This window comes from Malus domestica, chromosome 15 (assembly GCF_042453785.1).
Source record: "Malus domestica chromosome 15, GDT2T_hap1".
Classification (NCBI taxonomy): domain Eukaryota; kingdom Viridiplantae; phylum Streptophyta; class Magnoliopsida; order Rosales; family Rosaceae; genus Malus; species Malus domestica.
Window position 1 is genome coordinate 54,052,184 of NC_091675.1, and position 17,995 is coordinate 54,070,178.

General features: G+C 38.5%; 2 protein-coding genes across 3 annotated transcripts; one reads left to right on the plus strand and one right to left on the minus strand.

Annotated features, from left to right (window-relative positions):
* Positions 1–781: 781 nt before the first annotated feature.
* Positions 782–4,798, minus strand: LOC103416394 (uncharacterized). 2 transcript variants are annotated; one of them, XM_029094257.2, is made up of 4 exons: positions 4,404–4,646; positions 2,967–3,540; positions 2,061–2,682; positions 782–1,910 (listed from the first exon to the last, which is right to left on the minus strand). In XM_029094257.2, the coding sequence occupies exons 3-4, from the start codon at positions 2,665–2,667 to the stop codon at positions 1,036–1,038; spliced, it is 1,482 nt and encodes a 493-aa protein (XP_028950090.1). In that variant the 5' UTR covers positions 2,668–2,682; positions 2,967–3,540; positions 4,404–4,646; the 3' UTR covers positions 782–1,035. The 2 variants fall into 2 exon arrangements, with proteins under 2 accessions (XP_028950090.1, XP_028950091.1); XM_029094258.2 differs by lacking the exon at positions 2,967–3,540 and having other exon boundaries at positions 4,404–4,798.
* A 5,561-nt stretch (positions 4,799–10,359) lies between these two features.
* LOC103431787 (uncharacterized) lies at positions 10,360–17,941 on the plus strand. Its single transcript, XM_008369957.4, has 8 exons — positions 10,360–10,559; positions 10,976–11,628; positions 11,762–11,839; positions 12,962–13,205; positions 13,793–13,889; positions 14,918–15,053; positions 16,347–16,730; positions 17,155–17,941. The coding sequence occupies exons 2-8, from the start codon at positions 11,011–11,013 to the stop codon at positions 17,356–17,358; spliced, it is 1,761 nt and encodes a 586-aa protein (XP_008368179.3). The 5' UTR covers positions 10,360–10,559; positions 10,976–11,010; the 3' UTR covers positions 17,359–17,941.
* Positions 17,942–17,995: the final 54 nt, after the last annotated feature.

The window sequence follows — 17,995 nt, forward strand, 5'->3', positions numbered from 1 at the left end:
ATAATAATTTTTATTGAACAATTAAATTTAGGGTTTAGGTCCTTGGGATTGTTCAATCTCTACCGTTCAACCCCAAATGAACGGTCCAGTTTAATCTCCTAGCAAAGTTCTTGCTTCCAACACCAAACCTCTTTCTCCGTCTTTCTTTCTCCTTGATTCTCATAACATTTCAGTCACTTTTTCTCTCCATTATTTTTCTTTTGTCAAAATTTCTCTCAAAATATCAATTGAATTGCCCCCTTTTCTTCGAGTTAGATTTGATGTGCTCGGCGGTGGCGTTGCAAGCGCAAGGCAAGCTGGCTGCAACCTCTAGTGCTTCCATGGCAGAGAAGAAGACAGAGACACTAGGGACTAGCCCAGAATCCTTCCTCGACCTCCAGCGCCGCCTCTCCCTCAGATCGCCACTGACCTCGCCCACGGCCTCGATTACATCCACCACTGCTCCGGCCTCAACTCCACCTTCGCCCATAACCACATCACGTCTGCGCCAAAATATGCCATTTCGGCATGGCAAAACTCTGCGTGCGGCGTACCCAAATCTGGAAGGTGGAGTCTAGTCATTCTCCCCGCTTTGATCCGCTTCGGGTGTACTCCACTTAGATCCGATATTCCACAATTGGCCGTGTTTAAGAAGAACAAGGAAGGAGGGGACAGAGGAAGTAAAAAAATTGAGGTTTTAAAGAGAGGGTAAAAAGATTTGGAGATTGGGGGATCGAGAAAGAGAGTGTTTTTATTTTTTTTGGTAAGCCGTTTTTGCCATGTCAGCAGTTAACAGAAAAAATTGATCGACAAGGAGACGAAGGTTTGACATTGCAAGAAATTCGGAAGTCAATTCAATACAATACAATCCATCCCTTCATGCTGTTTGCACTACTCCGAAATTTTGCTTACTAACCAGATCAAATACAAACAACCGCGCAAAACACCTGAGCTCAGAAAAAATTTATAACGAGAAAATCACGCATTTATGGATTCATCTAATCGAATCTAATCAGCTTCTTGATCACTAATCAGCGTCAGATTTAACTACCTTCTTCATGGGATGTTAACAAGCTTTGGCCGTCTAGTTTCTGGATTCACCTCTACTCGAAGACCAAGTTGAGCAATTTCTGGTGTATCAACAGCCCCTTGAAGCTCCAATTCAGCCACTACCCTTTCGTTTTCTTCGTTGCCTTCGAATAAGTTCCTCACGCACCAAATGCCCCACTCCCTTAAGTACGGATTGTCGTCATCAAGGCCACACTGTTGCAAGAGCAGAAGAATCCCATCCTTATGTCTAATCTCATCTTGTACAAGCTTCCTTTTATATGTGCAATTGCCAATGACTGCCACTATATCTCTCCGAAATCCTTTATAAGGGCAGGGTTTTAAGGAAGAAGGCTTTGGTCCATCTTGGTCCTCACCTTGCTTGATAGCTTTCCTCATCACTGATGTCGGCTCAAGATCACGAAGCAAACATAAAAGTAATTCTATGAGGCCATGGGACAGCAAAACATCAACAGCATCCCCCAGGTCCTCGTTAGAGCCTCTTACGGACTTCTGAGCACATACATCTCTCAGGATTGTGAGTGAGTATCCTAGAACATCTATCATAATAGAACCTGTTGGAAGTCCAGACTTGCCTCTTGTGGCATAATTAAGAATCCCAGCAGATTTCTTAAATATCCCAAAGACACACAGTACAAAATCACTAGGCACAGTAATCTCTTGAAGCCGCTCATTCAAGATGTCAGATATGTTTCTCAAGAAAAATGCTTGCTCAGTTGAGAAAACGTCTTCTCTAAATTCAGTGTCTTCGCCATTCTCAGTAGCACCAACAAATCCTAAATTTGAGAAAAGTGACTGGAAGTAAGGTCCTTCTAAGCAGGTTCTTGAAAGAATCAACTTGTACCAATCTTCTCCGAAACCAACTGTAAGACACCCGAAAGGTTAAAACAAGGCACAGATTAGGGTTCATTTCATTAATATTAGGTTTCAGCAAAGGAACTCAACTGAAGCTAAGGCGGATGGTATCAAGTGAAATATTGGTGAGATAAAAAAAATTGAATATACAAAGTTACCTGCAGCAGTAGTCTTTACAATCTGTTTCACGATAGTTATCCCACGATCACCGCAAAGTTGGGCAAACCGTTCAGGGCTTCCATCACAACAAGCATAGATAACCATGCACAAGGGATCACAAGTTTCCCGGCTCTGAACTCTTGCTATAGCAACAAATTCTTTTGGAAAAAGTTGCTGCCAAATTGCACACTGATGCCGTTGTCCAGCCAATGAAACATTAGCGAGAACTTGCAACCCCAACCGAACGATCCCAGTATCTGGCTCCGAAGAAAGACTTGCGGAGTTCAAAACATTCAATATGATTGCCACTCCATTTCTTTCAATAAATGAGTCCTGATTTGCAATCTCTCCCGCACAAAGATTTCTTAGGAGCTTTAAACATAATGTGAGAAGATGGCAACCAGAAGGGTAAGGGAGAGATTGTATGAGCAGGATGACAGAGGGAAGAATATCCTTAGACGCAAGGCCTGCACGACCATCCGCAGTTCTACAAACTTGTATTAAATTTTCCAACGAATTTACGAGGGTAGATGAGTTTCCCACACTTAAAATTTTCCGGAGAACATCTTCAGGTACAGAGCACTCTTGCAGTGCTGTGTTATCCATTACTGATCAAATCAACTGATATCAAAACCAAAAAATGCAGAAATTTCAGTAACTAAACTGGGGATAAATAACCGTGGTTGAAAAACAAAAACTATATCTCAATCATTTCTTATCTAACATGAAATCAAACAAAAACTATATATATTGAATTGAATGACAGTAAGTACTTCATCCCACCCAGAATCCAAATCCACCAATTCAATGCAAAAAAAAAAAAAAAAAAAAAAAAAAAAAACCCAATTTTCACAAATTTTTTTGAACAAGAAAAAACAGCAAATTCAGGGTAAAAGTAAATTTACCTGGCAAGGTCAATCAAAACCCCAATTGGTAATCGATGGTAGGGAAAGGGACAAAGACAATTGAAGTTTTAATCGAAGCTGAAACAGTGAAACTGAAAGGGGTAGACGGCTAAATGGTGAAAATATGGTCTAATTTAGATAAAAATTCATCTCCGCTCAAAGACTGGGTTAAAACTTAACGGAGCCTCAAAGATAGGGGTGGGGACGGGCCGGGGCCAGGCCCAAATTTGGAAGGACCGGACCGGACCCGCTTAAAAAGGAAACGAAACAAGCCGGGCCGGGTATTGCAAATCTGATCACTGGAACTGGACCTAACCCGGCCCGTTTCAAATGAGCCTGTTCAGGACCAGAGAAGAATATCCTTAGACGCAATGTGAGAAGATGGCAACCAGAAGGGTAAGGGAGAGATTGTATGAGCAGGATGACAGAGGGAAGAATATCCTTAGACGCAAGGCTTGCACAACCATCCACAGTCCTACAAACTCGTCTTAAATTTTCCAACGAATTTACGAGGGTAGATGAGTTTCCCACACTTCAAAATTTCCAGAGAACATCTTCAGGTACAGAGCACTCTCTGCATTATCCATTAGCAATATGCAGAGTGAAATCATGCAGCAAAACCTTAATGATAAATCACCCCAGCTATCAAGCACATTATTAAATTTAAGTCATAAACAAAACCTTAACAGTCACTATCTTAATTGCAACGTCCTCACCTAATCAACCTAAATCAAACTAATGAAGAAAGGCAGTTTATAATGCTATTAACGAAAGCCTGTCAATGAGTAAAAATAAACAAACGAAAGTTTGCTTAGTGCCCGGAATTACGACATACTTTTCAATAGAACTAGTTTCAAAAGCAACACCAGTTTATAATGCTATTAACAGATTTTATAATAGAACTAGTCTAAAGCAACACTAAGCTTACACTCTATAATCCTCCGTGACAAATAAGGTCTTATTTGTTGAGTACAAAAACGGAAACAGGAAAGATCTTTCCCTTCAAATTCGAACATATTGTCACCTAAACGGTTGCTACAAATAAGGTCCAAATTGTTTAGTACAAAAACGCAAACAGGAAAGATCTTTCCCTTCAAATTCGAACAAAGGAGATATTTAAGTGTCCACAGACCAGCAGATACAGTTTCTGAAACATTTTCGGCCACCAGGTAAATCCTTTAGTATCCCATTCTGGAGAACAAGCCCTAATCATTGTAATTAAGGCAACAAGGGAATAATTAAGCATCAAGCACACCAACTTGTATATATAAATCCAGAAAATGCAAATCTTTATCGACAGAAAATGCAAATTAATAATTGAAAATCTGTAAAGGCCACAGTATGAATCCTTCCCTAATCTTTTTCCAATCAGAACCAATTTGAACAGAGAAGTACAATAGAAAATAAAACACAGAGAAGTGAGAGTGTGAGACCAACCTTTTGCCGTCGAGACTCGAAACGGAAGACGAAGCTGACGGCGAGGTGCGAGAGATTGAGAGTGAGAAGGGTCGCGGGTCGCCGCTGGGAATGAGAGACAGAGAGTTTGAGACTGATTCAACTTTGAAGATCGAGAGAGAGAGAAGGCTCACGAAGTCGGACTGGGAAATGGGAAAGACGGAGGGTCACGAGAGGAATACGAGAGGACCTTTGGGTTAGGGCTGGGTAAAACACTAAAACGTTGCAGTTTAGAATAAAGATTATTAATTAATAAAACAATTACAAAACGACGTCGTTTTGTAAAACTTCGGTTCGGTTTTTTTTTTTTTTCAGTTCGGTTTTTTCGGCCTCGGTTCGGTTTTCAGTCAGGTTTTTTTTCGATTTTCGGTTTTTCCAGCCCACCTCTATTACCACCTACACCTAAAGAATCCAATTCCACCAATACAAGGAATTGAATTCCAAAATTTGTGTGGGTCCCACTACTTTTTTTATTCCTCAATTTTTAATAAATACCGAAGTACTCCGTAATTAAAATTCAATTCCACATTTTCATTCTGATTACTGATACGTAAACTCACCCTTACAGTAATTTAATTGAGAGATACTTACGAATCAAACAACATGATGTTGGTAATTATAACTACTGCTACACTAATGGTAATTTAATAAGTGAAATTCATACATTTTACAAAATTAAATTACGCATAATTTTAATTGTGTATTTTAAATCAATATTTTATATTACTTTAACATGCATGAACATTATACCATTGAATTTATTTAATAAGTTCTTCAATATCAGTCCAATATTGATTATCTTCAAATATTTTTATTTTAGTACTCAAAAGAAACCATAAGCATAAGCCATAACAACACAAAATGACAAACTTCAAAAAGTTGCATCATTCCGTTTTTTATTTTTTTTTTTTGAGTCGAGTGATAACGTTAGTAAGTAAATATTAAATTAGCCACGGACGGAATTCAAACACACATCATCATTTCCCCATTTTTTCTACATTTTACCCCTCAGGTTTGGAGTCGATTTCAATTTCTTACAACATCTTTAAAACATTTCAATTTCATACATTTACTTATCATTTTATTTCAATTTCATACATCCGTTAGAAAATCCATTAAGTAAATTGCTAAGTGGTAACGTGGCAAATATGGGATCCACATTTATGCTGACGTGGCTACCCAATTTGTGTCATGTGACAAAAAAAAATTATACATTAAAAATAGGGCAAAAGACTGTTTAATACCCTCATGTTTCATGGTTTTCCACATTTAGTACATCAATTTTTTTTCGTCTCAGAGTCATACCTAAAATGTAAATTTTGGGACAGTTTCATACATCCGTTAGTCAAACTGTTAATTATCCCGTTAAGTGATGACGTGGCGCCCATGTGGACAATGACTGGGCGCCACGTGTCATTAAAAATATTAAAATATTATTATTAAAAAAAAAACCAGAACGACGGACGGAATCCTACCAAGAAGGAAGCACCGCCTATTGACGCTGAGGTTGAGACACGAAATTTGGGTGGGTCTTCTGCCAGCTTTCGAGGTCCGGTCTTCGAGTCCAAGGAGGAAGATGAAGAGGACGAAAATCAGTGCTGCGGCAGCGAAGACTATGGAATTGAAATTTGCGAGGAAACAATTGTCGCCAATGTGACAGAAGACAAAGTTCCAGAAATAGTAGAGGAGGAGGACGAAGAATTTCAACCACCGCAACTAGTCCCGGAACAATTCGAAGAAGAGGACTTGAAGCCCATGAAAGATCATATAGATCTTGATCCACAAACGAAGAAACGAGACCTGAAGGAGATTGCGGGCAGCTTCGGTTTTCAGAAAAAATTACAGAAATTGAGGTAGAAGCAGAATAAACGGCGGAATGGCGGTGGATCGGCCACATTGCCGGTGGAGAAGCCAATCGGGAGACAATTCAGAGAAACCCAGTCGAAGATCACCGATTACAACTTCGACCGGCGCTCCTGCAACATGGATCCGAGGTTTTCGCTTGACGCGGGTCGGATGTCGCTCGACGCAGGTCGGATGTCGTTCAACGACCCGAGATACTCCTTTGACGAGCCTCGGGCCTCGTGGGACGGGTACCTCATCGGAAGGACGTTTCCGAGAATGCCCACGATGCTCTCAGTGGTGGATGACGCTCCGGTGGTCCACGTGGCTAGATGCGACCCTCAAATTCTGATTGAGGAGCTGCCCATGAATTCCATTGAGGATGAGACGGTTCCAGGCGGGTCGGCCCAAACCCGGGACTATTATTTGGACTCGTCGTCTCGCCTCAGGAAGAGCCTCGATCGGTCCAACTCCATTAGGAAGACTGCGGAGGTTGGGGGTTGGGTAGGTGCAGAAAAGAGAATGGAGAGAGGAGGGAGGGGGGGTCGGGGTGGGGAAGACGATAACGTTTTGTTTTTTGTTTTTTTATAATAATAATATTTTAATATTTTTAATGACACGTGGCGCCCCGTCATTGTCCACATGGGCACCACGTCATCACTTAACGGGAGAATTAACAGTTTGACTAACGGATGTATGAAACTGTCCTAAAATTTACACTTTAGGTATGACTCTGGGACGAAACAAAATTGATGTACTAAATGTTGAAAACCATGAAACATGAGGGTAGTAAACAGTCTTTTGCCCTTAAAAATATTATAATAATTTACCCTATTTAAAAAATAAAAAAATAAAAAAAAACAACCCATCTTCTTCCCCTAGCCCTTCCCCTTCTCTGCAATACAAACACCCTATCCCACCCCACCCCATTTCTCCCTTCTTGAAGGGGTGAGATAAATGGCGGAAAATTCATCCAGGAACTTGTTGTCGAACATGGCGACTCCCTTGCAGTAATAAATTATCGAGATTTTTTTGTGTGCTTGAAGATAGAGAGAGAGAGAGAGAGGGGTTGAGGTTTCGATATGGGTTTTTGATTGGATGGTCCGATTGAGATTTGGATCGGGTCGAAGTGATAGAAAGATGAACGGAGTTGGGAGGCAAGGGCAAAGATCTAGTGTGGCGGTGGTGCACCACCCGCGACAATACTCTAATAACTTCTTGGAGACTTCATCCAACGGGAGGTGGCTTCAGTCACCTGGTCTTCAACACCTTCAATTTTCCAACTCATATGGTCCTCCTCCTTAGGTATTTTTTTTGTTTTTCCAATCAAACCTATTCGAATTTAATCAAAATGTTGTACCAAATCTGATATTTGGGTAAATTGTAATCAACATTTATTGTTTTTTCCCTTGAATTTTTTAATTTTTTAAAACTTTTTTGGGTACATTCTGATCAGACCCAGGTGGGATTTTGACTAAAATGTTGAAGCTTTTGTAGATCTGATTGTATATTTTTGTATCTAAGATGTTTGATTGTTTGGCTTTTGTGGTTGAATTAAAAGCAGGACCATGGTTTCTATGGTGGAGGTGGAGGAGGACCACCTTCTAGAGTGTACCAGAATGCGCAGAGAGGGTACAATGAGTTTTACGTGGAGGCTCTGTCGACACCTCCCTACAATGCGATGAGGTCGCGGGTCTCGAGAGAACCAGAAGAGGAGGAGATAGGATGGAGGTGGGAGACGTCTTTAAGAGATCAGCGAAGAAGTCAGCGTCTTGAGGCTTCTTCGACGACATGCTGCGAGGAGAGGAGGTGTTGCAGACGGGATGAGAGAATGAGATGTTGCAGCCAGAGGAGAAGAGAAGCCTGGATTGGATTTTTTAGGGTTTAGGGTTCTGTCGACGATGGAGAAGGGGTGGGGAAAATGAAGAAATATTTTTTTTATTCTGATTAAATTATTATTTTTAAATGCATAGAAATTTTTTGGGTTAAACTCTGTTTACTGCCTCATGTTTCGTGGTTTTCAACATTTAGTACATCAAGTTTTTTTCGTCTTAGAGTCATACCGAAAGTGTTAATTTTGGGACAGTCTCATACATATGTTAGTCAAACTGTTAATTATCTTGTTAAGTGATGATGTGGCGCCCATGTGGACAATGACTAGGCACCACGTGTCATTAAAAATATTAAAATAAATAAATAAACAATAAACCCATCCCTCCCCCCCTAGAAGAAGAAGGAAAAAAAAATCTGCAATCCAAAAGAAGAAGAAGAAGAAAAAAAAAAACAAGAATCTACAACTTAGAAGAAGAATAAGAAAAAGGAAGATGAAGAAAAAAAAAATAGAAAAACCGAATCTGCAACCCAAAAGAAGAAGAATAAGGGATAGGTTTAGTGGGTTTGTGCATAAAAGAGAAGGGAGGGAGTGAGGGACGGATGGACGGGAGATGTAGAAGACAAACCCTCGACTGGGACGAAATAAATAAATAACCTCTCGAAGACTCTCATTCCAAACCCACTTCACCCTGTTTTATACATTTCAAATCAAAACCCAATTTCCTAATTCGAATAAACCCACGTAGTCATCTTCTTCTTCACCCAGATCAGCCATTTATGCCACAAAATCTTCTTCGCCGTCAACAACTCAACCACCATCTCCATCCTTCTTCCTTTCCTCCAAACCTAACTCCCTCAAACTACCCATTTTCCAATTCCTCCGTTGTCGTCCCCCAACTCAACAAAAACTCCAACTCCCACAAGCTTCTCGACCTTGCTATCACCATTGTGTTATCCGTCATCTCGTGATGGTCATCGACACATTATTCCTCTATTGTCACAGATGGAATAACATCCATAACTTCCCCATCGAGGATGAGGACGAGAAGTCGTGTATTAGATTCAAGCACATCAGTCTGTTCCATATGCCCAATTTCAGCCACTCATTTAGTGGGACCCACAAGCTTCTAAACTCAGGCATGAAGGCTGCACAATTGAAGCAGTCGGGTTAGAGTAGACCTGTGAGTGTGTTGTTGCATGGGGGAGATATTTTGATTTTTAGGAGTTTTAATTTTGCAAGGAAAGAATGAGGAATTGACGGGGTGGATGTTGCCCAGCTTCGTCACTTCACCATGGTTGACTGGATCCGAATTGGAACATGAGAAGGAACCGATGGGATTCTTTTAGGTGGAAAATTAGGGTTCGAAAAGGGCTGCTTCAATGGTGGGGGGTGGGTATCAGGGAAGGGGAATGTGGGGTTGTCGGCGCAGGGGGGGGACGAACTGGGTTTGGGCTGCTTTTTTTTATTCTTCTTCTTCTTCTTCTTTTTCTTATTCTGGGTTACATATTTGGTTTTTTTTTTCTTTTTTCTTCTTCTTCCTCCTCATCCTTCTTCTTCTTCTTCTTCTGGGTTGCAGATTCGGTTTTTCTATTTTTTTTTCTTTTTCTTCTTCTTCCTCCTCATCCTTCTTCTTCTTCTTCTTCTTCTTCTTCTTCTGGGTTGCAGATTCGGTTTTTCTATTTTTTTTTCTTTTTCTTCTTCTTATGGGTTGCAGATTCAAAGGGATGGATTTTTTTTTTAACTTTTATTTAATTAATTATTTTAATATTTTTAATGACACATGGCGCCCAGTCATTGTCCGCATGAGCGTCACATCATCATTTAATGGGATAATTAATAGTTTGACTAACGAATGTATAAGACTGTCCCAAAATTAACACTTTAGGTATGACTCTAGTACGAAAAAAAACTTGATATACTAAATGTTGAAAATCACGAAAGTAAACAGAGTTTAACCCAAATATTTTTGTCAAGTGACACAAATTTGGCAGCCACGTCAGCACAAATATGGATCTCATATTTCCACGTCATCACTTAACGGTTTACTTAACGGATGTATGAAATTGAAATAAAATGATAAAGAAATGTATGAAATTAAAATATTTTAAAGATGTTATAAGGAATTGAAATCGATTTCAAACTTAAGGGAGTAAAATGTAATTTACTAATAGAAAAAATATGAATTTTAGCCCAAATCACCCTTTAACTCTCCCCAGCCTGTTGAATTTGAATACCCACAAATGGGCTCATTTTTGCTCAATTAGACGGCCCAACAGTATCAATACACTTCTCGCTCTCTATCGCAACAACTCTCTATCTCTGTCTCTCTCTCCCCCACCTTCATCTCGCGGAAACTGAAAAATTCTCCGCGCTGTACCCGTTTTTCAAAAGTTTCTCCACGAAACGTAGAAAAAAACCACAGCGAAACGTTTTCTTCTTCAACTAATCAGCTGCCTGCACTGGTACAGTATCTTTCTCTCCCTCTTTCGAATAAAGTTTGAATTTTTATTAGTTCCTTGGGTGTTGAGGAATCTAGGGTTTTCTGCAATTGTTTGGTCTACTTGTTTTTAGGGTTTTGTGTTGCTTTGATTGAATTTGGGGTTAGAGAGTTGCTGGAAAAAAAAAAGAACAATTATTTGTTTGGGTTGTTTGGTAATGCTTTAGAATCTGTTTAAATTCGAGACGTTTAACATCAACATTGAAGTTTCTAATTGACCGAATAGTTGAAGGTTTTTATATTTTGGTTTCCCCAATTGCAACTTAATTTCTTGGTTTTTTTTATTATTAATTTTTGCTTAAAAAGGTGAACTTGTATGAAATTATGACTTAATCGTTATAGCTTATGTGGAATGAATTGGAAATTCTGTGGTATGTGCAGTGTGGAGCAGGGATAGTTTACTTTTTGGTTAGGAAATGAAGCGGAAGCGAAAGAACAAGAAAGGAAAGCCCAAAGGGTCTGTGGGGGGAGGAAATGAGGCGGTTTCAAGTGGGGCTATCGTAGATTTGGAGGATGGTACAAATATGGATGAAGATGGTAATTACGATAATAAGTATGAGTCTGGAATGGAAGTTGATACCCCTTCGTCTTCTGGAACTGATCAGCATATCAATCTTGCCAATATTAATCCTGATGGTTCAATTGATAGGGGGGTTGGGAAATCAGTGGGAAGAGTTAAAGTGAAGCTTAAGACTTCGAGAACAATGGATTCTCAGCCTACTTCATCAGATGCATACACACAAAGTGATACAGATAAAAGTGGCCAACAAGTTGGTTTGGAAAGACAAGGTCTGGTTTCTGAGAAAATGGAGGATAGTGACAATTCATTGCATGAAGTAAACGTTGGTGCTTCTGTGAACGCATCGAAGAAAACTGGGGGTATAAAGATTAAGTCATCAAAGGTGTTGGGGTCTAGTGTCAATCACAGTACTGATCCTGTTTCTGCACGGACTAAGAGTCCACATAAAAGAGAATCAAAGATGGCTGACCAAAGTTCTCGATACAATAAGCAAGAATTAAATACTGCACTGACGGTATGTTGAGAATTATGAAATAGATCGTATTTCTTTTGGGTCATGTAAACCTTTAATTTAGTGTCATCTGTTTCTGTTTCAAGTGTGCTTTTGTGTACGTACTTATATTTGTCTTCACTTATCACGTACACAGATAATAAAGAAGGTGATGAAAATGGATGCTTCTGAACCCTTTAATGTCCCTGTGAATCCTGAAGCTTTGGGAATACCTGTAAGTTTGATTGTCGTTTGTGCTCAATGTACATGCATGTTTTGGTCTTCAGAGCTAGAAGGTGAAAAATGCAAAGCATTAAGGGGAAAGGTGAAAAATCCTCAATAACACTCCTACAGTCCCTAAAAGAGAGAACTTCTGAAAATTCCTTGATAGGCAGTTTAAACTGAAGCTCACATTGTTACAAAATACATTATTCTCCTTAAATTACTAAATCCTATGAAGCACGGATACATTGGTCACCCATGTTTACAGAAACAAGGGAAACAGCTGCTCATGGTGCGTTGAATACCCATGTTTTTCACAAAGTATGCACTAATGAGAAGAGAAAAAAATTTGGTTGCTTTCAACAAATCTTATGTTAAATTGTTAATTTTTAGGAACTGTATCTCTTCTCTTCTATCAGGCATGTTCATTTTCCATGAAGTAGGCATTGTAAGCTTGTTCTGGTTTTTTATTCCTTTTAATTTTTGGGATATTGAGGGCTTTTCAGAGGGTTGTGTCACCAGATTCTGTTTCCTTGGCTGGATGCTACCTTATATTTGTTATGCCTGAGGCTTGATTCATTTGTATAGCCCATTGTTTTGCGTATGTGCTTTTTAATGGGATGTGATACAAGTGGGCCTGATGAGTTGGTCTTCAGAGCTAGAATCACGAAGTGATTTTATATGGATGTTTTCAAAGTGTAACCATGCTCCCTAATGTGCAAAGCATATGCATACTGAAAAGTCAGTTGATTTGATTTGACTTTGCTCTCGATTATTTGCTAGACTTCTATGTGCCTCAATTGGATGATGACAAGACCCCTACAAGTTCACGTTGTGACTCAAGTCCATCAAAAGTGCTTAGTTTCGAGGAACTATATTGATAAGATTATTGAATAGTTTATTTATCTTTGTTGCATGCGACTCTTGTCAGATACACATTGCACGTGGATTTGAGCTTGAACAATGCCTTTTCTTTTTTCTTGGTAGTTTTTTTTGTATGCTCCATTTCATCTCTTTGAGTTTTGATTTCGAATGTTATGCTATGAATGCTGCATCATACCCATTTTCTTTTCTTCATGCTTTTATTAATGGCATTGTGTTTTGTTTTGTGGGCGTGGGGTTTGTCTGGAATCAGGATTATTTTGATGTGATAGATACACCAATGGATTTTGGAACAATATGCAACAATCTTGAACAGGGTGGCAAGTATAATAATTCCGAGGATGTTTTCAGAGATGTTGAATATATTTGGAACAATTGTTATAAGTATAACAGTAAAGGTGACTACATTTTGGATCTTATGAGGCGGGTGAAAAAGAATTTCACTAAGTATTGGACTGCAGCTGGGTTGTATAATGGACAACCAAGAGGAACTAATGGTGAGGGTTTTACAGTTTTGCCTTTTCCCTTTGTTGATACTTTTTAATCTTCTTTTTCTGTCCTGAACTCGACAACCAACCTCCTTTTGGATGCTAATACCGTAGCCTTCTCTGGGAATTTACCTATTACCTACCCATATATTATTGCAAGATTACCAGAGTCATTGACCCCGGAAGTAATAAAGAACTACAAGATGCACTTAAAGGCAATGGTTGTGAAACCTTATGGAAAGAAGAGGATGTAAATAATGACTGCTCGTCGATTGGATATATGTGATATGACACTAATTGTAGGTTCATGTTTTGAACTGTAGTTTTTGAAAAGAATAATGTAAGAATTGAAAGTAATGTTTGCTGAAATGCCAAAGTATTTTATGCTGGATCTGAGAATTTATTAAAAATTAAGCAAATAGTTTGCTCTGAAAGTTTATATGTAGTTGATGGGTTTCTCTGCTTGTAATATGTAAAGTTATGCTCAGCTATTGACTCTGCTTCGGGTGGCTTCTCTGGTTGGTTTAGATTTTTGGAGTCCCTAGTGTCCATGTTTATGACAGCTACCTGAGTTTTGTTAATTATCTTCATGCTAGGTGTTGAAAGCCCTCAAGAGATAATGGCTCCATCTGATCAGGGAAAAGTACATGTTAAAGGTGGCCAATCAAAGCAGAAAACACGAAAAGGTCATGGGTATGTTTTTGCATTTAATCTGTGTTTTGTTCCTTGAAACTATCAATCAATATGATGTGCAGATTGTTCTGAGTGTAGTAATTTCGAGAAACTTCCTTTTAAGGTTTAGGGTTTGCACCTTCCTTACCAATATATGTAATTACACGTAAATGCTTTTTTTTTTTTTTTTTTTTTTTTTTTGGACAAGCAACAATACAGCGATTTATTAATAGGAACCAAAAATTACAAGAGGATTTATTAATGGCTTTTACACCAGCGAGCAATAGCCATTACAGTTGTTGGGCAGTAGGTTCTAAAGCTCATACCAGCATATATATGTCATAGTATAACTAACTAACTATGAGTCCCTTCTTAGCAGATAATTGGGCAAGGCTATAAAGCCGTGGTAAAAGGCTTTTCCCTTGCTACTTTGGATTACAGTGTTACACTAGTATTATGCAAAGGGATGTTTTATTTCCTGATGCTTACAACATCTGCTTTCTCATTCACCGTATTTATTTCGTGTCTCATTTTCTTATGGTCAATAAACAATGTTTTTTTTTTTTCTGTGCTGAGGAGCTTAGGTATGCCTTATATAATTTTCTGGTTCCATGTAATTCCGTTCATTTATTGCATTCTCAAAACCATGATGTTTTAATCAATTTGACATGTTTCTTGAGGTGGAGGGAATTTTTGGGTTCTGGGAAATTGTTATAGCGTATGCCTGGGTAAAGGCATGTTTCATATGATACATGTGAGTCAAAGTCAACCAAAACTGTCGTAGTTGCTTTTTCTTATAAATTGTGTGTGCAGGTACTGTATTCAAGATTGTTGTAGTATAGTAATTTTTATTCCTTTAATTTTTTGTAATGTAACATTTAGAAGTGAACATCACATCCCACAGTTCTCCCCATGCAATGAACACACAAACACAGATAAATTGCATGTAGTGTTGCAACTTCAAAATGATATTCAATTTGATCTCTAACTTTTATAGCGCGATACTAGAAAAAGGTTTTCTTATGTTTTGAGATTTCTTCCATTTTCAGAAGGCATCATAAAGCGGATTGCTTATGTGCTATCTGTGTTCTAAAGCGCCGTAGAAGGGAGCGTGAGGAGAATGATCAAATTGCAAAGGGCCATGGAGCTAGTGATAATAGTCTTGCTCAAGAACTCAAGCAAGAGGTAAATTGGAAGTTTTAGCCAATGGATCCATCCAGAAAATGATTATTAAAGTGGGTTTTCCCTTTGAATTCCTGCAATCAGATGCATTGCTAAGTATGTAATTAAGTAAATTAGTAAATACATAAAAACTATATGAGGAATTTTAAGAGATGTCATGAACTAGTAAAATCTTTGCTAATTCACCATTAGCTCTTTATTTCACATATAAAAATTTAAATTGCAATTTTCATTCAGTGTTTATTTTTACAGATCTGATCTGCTCTTTGGAGGGTGTTTTCATTTGTATACAAGTATTGAAATTAGGAAGAGTAACAGGAATTCGAAATTGGAATTTTCTTAACTGTAATTTTTCATGAGAATAGTAGTATAACCAGTTGATTTAATATTGATTGGAGCATCTTGTGCCATACACAAATGAATATTAAGAGATAGAGAAGCAACTATTGGCTTTTTTTTTTTCATGCTTAGGGAGTATTTCTAGGAGGACGAGCGCATTGATATTTGAGTATTGTCTTTTTGCCTTTCCTTTAAAGGCTTGTTGCATACTGTAAGTGCAGGGTGAACCCATAGCTAGTTTGTGGGTTTTTTTTTCCTTCTTTTGTCATTGGTTTGAACCCAGTTTCAGAAACTTAACTAACCTTGAAGTTGTTGAGTTCTCTAGTTCTCTCTTTTATTGAAAACGTCTCATCACAGCCACATGACCAAAATGATTAGACAGAAGGGTATGGAAATTTGAGTTTGTTAGCTTTTTGTGTAAATTTTACATTAGTCAATTGGTTGGTAACCTGCCTCTTCCTACTTGGAGTCCATCCCTGATGATTTATTAGGCTAAAGTACTATGTGATGTGCAAGTTTTAGCATGGATGGCTCAAGGGACAGTGGATACCTGTGACCTATTGAAAAGAAGAGGCCTAATATTAGCTCATCACCTTTTTGGTGCATTTCGATAGAGCTGTAAACGTTGATCGTCATTTTTCTTAATTTTCCCATTGCCTTGGGGTTGTAGTGTGTGTTATTTTGAAAGCAAGGTGTTGTGTGATTACCCCTTAATACGTATCTCCCATCACCAATAATTATACTTGAGGTTTTACATTACAAAGGACTGCCTTGGACAGTAGCCTTTTACTTGTGAAAAGAGACATTTGATAGTTAAATTGCAAACTTGGTTGATGTAAGTTCTTATTATCTATTATTGATTTATTTATTTTCATTATTGCTACTGCTGCTGGTGGTAATACTACTATTATTATTAGATGATTATTAATTTATTACTTTTGAATCATCTCTCTTTAGGAATCTTCACTTGCGGAAAGTCCGGGTGGGAATTCATCTTCGGATATGGATGGATCATTGGAACCCAATGCAGATGTGGAGGTAGAAGAAAAAGGAGAGGATGCGAAAATGGGGGTATCCAAGCAGCAGTATGGTCCTTCAGGGGAGAAGCACGAGGAGGAGGATGATGATGATGAGGGGAATGAGGAAGAAGATAGTGACACAGAGATGAAAGATGAGGATAATGGTGAAGCACTAGAGCAGTTTGAGAAATCAAGAGAAGAGCCTAATAAACAATTGCAACCAATAACAGCAGAGGTTTCCGCAGGAGTCCAAACAGATGCAAACAAAGATAATACATCGATGCAGCAGGAGGAAGGACTTGTAGCAGATAAACAACCTAAGGTATAATATTTTGCTTTCTTTGGCATCACCCATGTTTGAAAAATCTTTTCGTAAATAGCATCCAGATATTACAGAACCCTCACCTGTCTTCATACCAATAGAAAGGAGATACACTTCAAATTATTATTTATCTTCTTACTTAAGTAGGCAACCGGATATATCAGGAGATATAATGGTTGGCGTCCTGGTTGAACATATATTTAACAACAATGCAAAAGAATTTCTCTATCAAGTAACAGAATCGAGGTCACAATGGATACACATTGTTTTCTTTTCTGTATTTGTTTTAACTGTCTTTATGTCTAAACTGCAAAAGGAGCACGTTTTAATCTTTATATATTTATGAGGTTTGAAATTTGCATTTGAAACTTTATTCAATTTCGAAGGTGCATCTGAAAATTACTCACTCATTGGCCTAATTCAGTCGCAGGAATCGCAAGAAAGGAGGCATAAGAAAGTTAAAGCATATGAAAGTCTGCAATTTGAGAATCCCATGCTTTTGGATCTATGTGGGACTCTCTTCCCTAACAATAGTAAGTCTATCTGGAGTGGACCCCATTCGCTGGTTCAACATCGCAGTTCTCGTACCAGTTCCATTCACGCAGCTATTAACATGCTCATGAAGTAGGTCCTATCTTTTGGGCATATGAGGTAACTGAACATATCTCGGTACATGCATGCTTGTGTAATCCAGTGTTTAGATGTTACTGATGCATAATGGAAAATCGAGCAATAGGATGGAAACTCAGCTACAAATGTTCTAGATAGTAGTCTTCCAGTTCCAGTCATTCTCTACTTTCTTTTTAATTGTGTTTGGGAAGTAATAGCTTGAGATTTTCCGATTGCATACTGGTCAGTCTTGGTCGAAACCCAAGGACAAGCCAGAGACCTAATACGTTATTTACAAATGATGCAGCAGCAAGAGATTCTAAATTGGCTCTCTTAGGAGAATATGGAAATCTTATATCCATTGTATGTATAGTTATCTGACATCGTTTGGCACTCTATGAATGTGAGGCAAAACTCGTGCCTGTGGTTGTTTAATCCTGTCGAATTGTGGCGAGTGGTGCTAGTAAAGTCTTGAAGTAGAACCGGATTTTTTTTATTTTAGTTTCCGAGGAGAGGAGATTCGAACTTTGGATCTCTTTCAATGACTAATGTTGTGTATGACTGGTGTACTATTTTCATAATAAGTATTTTTGTAATGTGAATGTTTGGAGTTGGCTGTCAGGGCTCAAGAGGATCGTTGTGTACGACTTTACCAG

What these genes read in the sequence shown, in the direction of transcription:
- LOC103431787 (XM_008369957.4), top strand. Translation starts at nt 11,011, where the DNA reads ATGAAGCGGAAGCGAAAGAACAAGAAAGGAAAGCCCAAAGGGTCTGTG. An exon ending in CTGAAGCTTTGGGAATACCT is followed by an intron (nt 11,840 to 12,961) that starts GTAAGTTTGATT and finishes GTCTGGAATCAG; the next exon opens with GATTATTTTGATGTGATAGA. An exon ending in CTCAAGAACTCAAGCAAGAG is followed by an intron (nt 15,054 to 16,346) that starts GTAAATTGGAAG and finishes ATCTCTCTTTAG; the next exon opens with GAATCTTCACTTGCGGAAAG.
- LOC103416394 (XM_029094258.2), bottom strand. Translation starts at nt 2,667, where the DNA reads ATGGATAACACAGCACTGCAAGAGTGCTCTGTACCTGAAGATGTTCTC. An exon ending in TGTAAAGACTACTGCTGCAG is followed by an intron (nt 1,911 to 2,060) that starts GTAACTTTGTAT and finishes GGTGTCTTACAG; the next exon opens with TTGGTTTCGGAGAAGATTGG.